At 35.7% G+C, this 5,978-nt stretch overlaps 1 protein-coding gene across 1 annotated transcript; it reads left to right on the top strand.

The window, feature by feature from the left end:
* Positions 1-805: 805 nt before the first annotated feature.
* LOC107101332 (GTPase IMAP family member 4-like) lies at positions 806-2,403 on the top strand. The gene is made up of 2 exons (XM_015400207.1): positions 806-877; positions 1,153-2,403. Exons 1-2 carry the CDS (start codon positions 835-837, stop codon positions 2,190-2,192), a joined length of 1,083 nt encoding a protein of 360 aa, XP_015255693.1. The 5' UTR covers positions 806-834; the 3' UTR covers positions 2,193-2,403.
* Positions 2,404-5,978: the final 3,575 nt, after the last annotated feature.

Here is a 5,978-nt window from a genome sequence, read left to right as displayed (position 1 = left end):
GGTTATGTCTTTGATGGGAAATTTGGTCTCTTTATTATTAATAGGACTGAAATGATTTGCAGAACTAAATGCTCAGTGTTTATCCATCCACTAAGTAGCTTCATTTTCCTTTCGCTTTCCTTTTCAGCATTTTTTATAAACAACCAGATAGCCTTCCTGTGTTTTCAGTTTCTCTAAGAGGTGCCATTTCTTGTAAATGCTGACATTAGAGTAAGGGGAATCCGAGCTTTGATCTAAGGGTAGGACAAATTTGAAGGTGGAGCTCAAAAAGGAGTTGCATTGTTGTTCAGATTTCTCTGAGCCCTAATTGACAGAAACCATTACTTTCATTAAAAAATATTTTAAGCAGAATATTTGCAGAGCAAATATTAAGACTAATCTTTTGCATGAACATATATGAGTTTGAGCATATAGGACAAGCTGAAGAAAAGCAGCCATCACTCTCATGAAAAAACTATGGCAACCAACTATTTAAAATACAAAATATTAAGCTTTAAAGATTCATTAGAAGCCTTGAGAGGAGGTACACATACAGTAGACCAACCAAAAACAAGTTTTCTTAAAAGAAAGCAAAAGTCAAAGATGATGCCTCATTTGGCAATGCACAAATAAAAACCAGTTAATCTTTGTTCACAGGTCTACCCCCCATAACAGCAGTGGAATATCAGTGTACAGGGTTTTTTTTTCCCCTTGAGGGTTTCAGTTACTGCAGCACAAAAAGAAGTTTCAGTTTCATTTTGACAAACTGGTCTACAGTATAAAAGGAGCAGGCTGCTTTGATTGTATTCACTACTGCTTCATCTCAGCATCCTCCCTGCTCTCTTCAGCCTGATCATGGAGAAGCTGGACTTCAGCTCAAACAAAGCCAACAACTCTGGTAAGTCAGGAAATATACACAGTTTGTCTTCCTATTCTAATAGAACATAAACATACAGTATTTTGGTATTTCCCTCTTTTAAGCTTGAAGCATTATAGAAGTTGTATCAGAGTTTCAGTTTTTTTATATATTTATTTATACAATTGAATATAAATATGTTTTAGCCTTTCCTCTTTTCGGCCTAAAACATCCTAGATTTGAACATTAACATGAACTTCATCTTCTTTATTTCTACATTTCAGTATACCCATACAAATTAATTTTATTCTTTACAGCTACAAACTTATCCAACAACAAAGAGCTGAGGATTGTTTTAGTGGGGAAGACTGGAAGTGGGAAGAGTGCCTCTGGAAACACCATTTTAGGGCGACGGTGCTTCGAGTCTAAATGCAGCCCCAGATCACTGACTGTGAATTGCTCCAAATGTAACACAGCTGTTGATGGTAACCAGATCGCTGTTATTGACACACCTGGCCTGTCTGACACCAGGTTTAATGAGGAAAAAACAGTGAAAGATTTTAGCCTCTGCATTCCTTTTGCTGCTCCTGGACCCCACATCTTCCTGGTGGTCATTGCACTGAACAGGTTCACTGAAGAGGAAAAGAAATCAGTCCAAAAGATTCAAGAAATCTTTGGAAAGGATGCTGATAAATACAGCATGGTTCTCTTTACTCATGGAGACCTGCTTCAAGACACCACTATAGAAGAGTTCTTGGAAGAAAGCTCAGAACTACAGGAACTTGTAAAAAGATGTAACGGCCAGTATCATGTGTTCAGCAACAGTCAGAGTGATAAAAAGCCTCAGGTCACTGAGCTGCTCCAGAAGATAAAACAAATTGTACATAAAAATGGAGGAAGTCACTACACCAATGAGATGTTCCAAAAGGCTGAGAGAGAAATCGTAGAGAGGAAACAACGTCTGCTGAGGGAGAAAGAAGAGCAGATGCGAAAAGAGAGAGAAAAACTAGAGAGAGAAATACAGGAAAAGTATCAGAGAGAGATGCAGAAAATGAATGAGCTTCTTAGAGCTGAGAGAGAGAGAGAGAGGAAGGAAAGAGAGGAAGAGAGAAGGATGGCCAGACAGGAGCTAGATGAGCAGCAGAGGAAGTCGTTTGAGTGGCTAAAGGAAGAGAGACAAAGAGAGAGAGAGGAGAGACAAACAGAGATGAAAGCCATGATGGATATGATGAATGGACAGAGAGAAAGAGAATTAAGACAGCATGAAGAGAGTCTGCAAGCCTACTATGAAGAAAATGCCAGAAGAGAAGCTGAGCATCAGTGCAAGACGGAGGGTGGATCATGTGCTATACTGTAAATATTTGACAGAAATCAATGTGTTCTCTTTCTCTCACAGTTTTCTTTAGACTGTCTTAAGGTTGTTTTACATAATCTTGTCTTTCTTTTTAGTAGTTAAATGAATATGCAGTTTTCCCTCTCCTGAACTGCAGCTTAAGCTGCCTGTTATGCTATCCCACCTGATTAATGATATAGATATAATCATATATTTACAAGCAAACTTATCATGCTCTCAATGGGAAATAAATAAAACAAAACTGAAAAATCCTTTTTGTCTCCAAGGATCTTTATTTATACCAGAACTGAACAGCAGGGGGCAGCAAATTACACTGGAAACGTTCACAAACAATTCTGCCTTTCTGCCTATATAGTTGAATAACCTTAGAGTAGAAGATATTCAGTGACACAGACTGTCCTCTGGCCTATAGAGTATACAAAACAAAGAGAAGAAACTAAAGTTAGAAGGATTTTTTGTACTATTCATTGGTGCATATCTTGAATGTGCATGTATACGTTTGAGATTTAGTCTTACTTGAGATTTAGTCTTACTTGCCGGATGATTTATATCTGTGAAGATGGCAGGCTGTGCATATCTTCTGACCAGAAGATAACTCTTTCTCTTTATATGATAATGTCCACAAATCATGACAGAAAAAAATATTTTAGTACAAAGATTGAAGTTTAAAAAGGACCCATCAGGGAAAGAGGGGGAATTTTTGAATGGCTACTACTGTAGGTGTTGATTTTTGATCTCCCAATTTAGCTGTCGGCAGTAATAAAGCTGAGTGCTATGCGTTATCAATTTGGCCCTCCAGGTTAGCTAAACTTTTGCTGTTTTGCAAAGAGGAATGTTTAAGTAATTAAACTGGTAGATGTGCAAATTTACTAGATATGGCCCTCAAAATGCATACAGTTTATTAGTAATAAAAGGTAGCTCTAAAAATTAAAGACTGAAGAAGGCTTAGTACAAACCTAAACTAAACTTTGAAGGAACATGCTTGTGAAAAAAAATAACTGGTAAAATTCAACAATAAAAGTAAATCCCAACCATGCAGAAATATCTCATGTTGGTTAAAGAAGAAAGAAATAATGTGTCTTCCTGCATCTTAACCAGCTGGCACCCACCTGCCCCCCACCACCACTGAATCCAGCAACACGCAGAGTATATCCAAAAGACTCTGGGCAAATAGAGAACAAGGATTAACTAGCATAAACGTTATTTACTTCAAAGTCCTCCATGTCGACCAGAAGCTCATACTTTATTTCTGAGATTGAGATGGAAGAGATTTTTAAGACTTTTAAACAGAAAAATGCCAGTGAAATAGCAGCCCACTTCCCTGCAACTCCCAGCAAAGTATGAATGGCTACCACTGTATAGATATCCTAAATTACATTTTTACCAGTAAAAATTTAATTTCAGGATGCATAAAATATAATTGCACTAGTTAGAATAAACTTTCAGATAACTGGAAATCTTTAGAAATTTTTACATTCTGACATTTATTAGCTTGACTGTAAATTTACTTCAAATATCTCAAATGCATTTCTTCCTAGTCAAAATTAACATTTAAGATATCTAAAATAAAAATGTTGCTATTTTAAAAAAATGATTTTAGATATCTTAAAATTCTTACTAGTAGAAATAACATCACGTTTCTCATTCATGTGTATTGGCCTTTTTACTTCCAGAAATCTAAAATAAAACTTTTCCTATCTAAAATAAACATTCTTCCTATCTAAAGATGAATTATAAAGAGAATGAACTCTAATATCAGATCTCAATAATAGAGTTATTACTAGTCAAAATGACAATTTCAGATATCAAAATTGAATATAACATAATAGATATCCAGAAATCAAATTATTGATGTCAAAAATATATTTTACAGATTATAATTATAGATATCAACTGGTGATATTGACTACTAACTATACCAAATGCAGTTCTAGATACTTAAAAACTTTTTTTGAATAACTTTCAAAATAATGAGGCTTGGTTTTGACATAAAATAAGCAGCCTAACTAGTCATATTTCTACTGTAGATAACAATAAAGCATTCTTCCTAGTCACAATTACAATGTTCCTAGTCAGAATTGTATTTTAGATATCACTAATTACATTTCTCTCTCCAGATTTTTCATCCTATCTGCAGAATTTATTCATGGTTTCATCAACGCCGCTTCTCCACGTTCATTTGAAGACTAATCCAGTTTGGGCGACTGGGCTTTTCGCTTCTTGTAAATTAGTTGTTTTTAATAGTTTCCTTTTCGTACTGTAAATGATTTTATAATCCTGTTTAACGTGCAAACTAAGTTAAAGTCTGAGCTTCAATGAGGTTCTAGGTGTCTGAGAGAGAGGGGGGGTTGGGGGGGAGCTGGGAGAGCAGCGGTTCCTGGACCGGAAGTGTTGAGCGGGTTGAGCGAGGCTAACTGAGGAGCTACCGTTGTGTGTGTGCTAGCCATGTTGTGAGGGGCGCGAGCTGTAGCCTCAAAAGTAACAGATCGTGTTTGCTAAATAAAACCTGTTGACGGCATTACCTCGGCGTAACTGGCATCATTACAATATATTTGCTTGACCAGACATGTATTTCAGATATCTTTAATAATATTCCTCATCTTAACTGAACATTTCAGATGTCTGAAAAGTAATTCTTACAAGTACAAATGATGTCCCTTTTCCCCATTTATGTGTCATATATCATATCAGAAATTGCATTACTACTATCTAAAATAAAAATTCTGGATGACTAAAAATGGATTTTAGATCTCAGTAATCCAATTGTGGTTGGTCATAATTTGATTTAGAAAATTGTGGGTACATTTGTCATATTATATAAAATAATATTTTTGCTTTCAGCAGAAGTAGATTTGACTTTAAAATAGTGCTATGGAATCTAAAATGGCATTTTGCATTTTTCCTAGTATAAGTATTGGTACTAATATTTCAGTGTTTCAGCTATTTTAATTTCTATAATATTATATCTATTATAACCCGAGTGATGTAAAAAAGTTATTCTGCAAAATGAATGGTATTGGCACTGGAAACCTGGATTATTTGGAAATCTAGAATAGTTCAATCAAATATTAAGTTATACTGGGCAAAAATGTTCCTAAGTGCAAAGTTGTAGGCTGGTAGGCATTGGACCTTCAAACAATAGAGCTAAAGCAGACCCAAAAGTCAATAAGGCTTTGTTCAGAATCCCTTAAAGACATTGCTTGGAAGAAAATAAATCACACACACTCATAGACAACACCACTGAACTAAAAGCATCTGTCAAAAACAAAAAAATTTATGAAATACTCTCTGTTTCAGAGCTGTTTTAGGACCATTGCAACCAATTGACATGCATTTACTCAGGATTTTAGTCAATCTACTGTATCAGGGTTCTGCAAGGTCAATTCAACCTGAGCCGCCATTTGATACATAAATATTACAAGACCTTTAAATAAAACACAACCTATTATTTTTGTTGGGTATATTCTACAGGATAATTTTTTGCCACCTTATGAAACAACATACAGTTTTGTGTTTTTTAGTTTTTGTTAAATAAAGAACTTAGGTCCCCCTGAAGTTGGTTGCGCCTCGGAACTTCCCTTACGGTTCTTTTCCTGCGAGCAAGTTATTTACTACTCTTAACTCAAACTGGGTAACACCATATAAAAAGGACTATAAAACAGGAGTAAAAAAGTAACAGAGTTTATTCCAGTTCAGGTCGTTACAGGACAGAGAAATTGGAGTTGGCACAGCTGTGGGCTCAAAAAAACGTCAATGAGGGTCCGGCAAAGACTGATCCCCGAACAAGGT

This window comes from Cyprinodon variegatus, unplaced genomic scaffold (genome assembly GCF_000732505.1).
Source record: "Cyprinodon variegatus isolate N-32 unplaced genomic scaffold, C_variegatus-1.0 Scaffold1082, whole genome shotgun sequence".
NCBI lineage: Eukaryota > Metazoa > Chordata > Actinopteri > Cyprinodontiformes > Cyprinodontidae > Cyprinodon > Cyprinodon variegatus.
The sequence above is the reverse complement of the archived record's forward strand: the minus strand, read 5'-3'. Positions and strand labels throughout refer to the sequence as shown.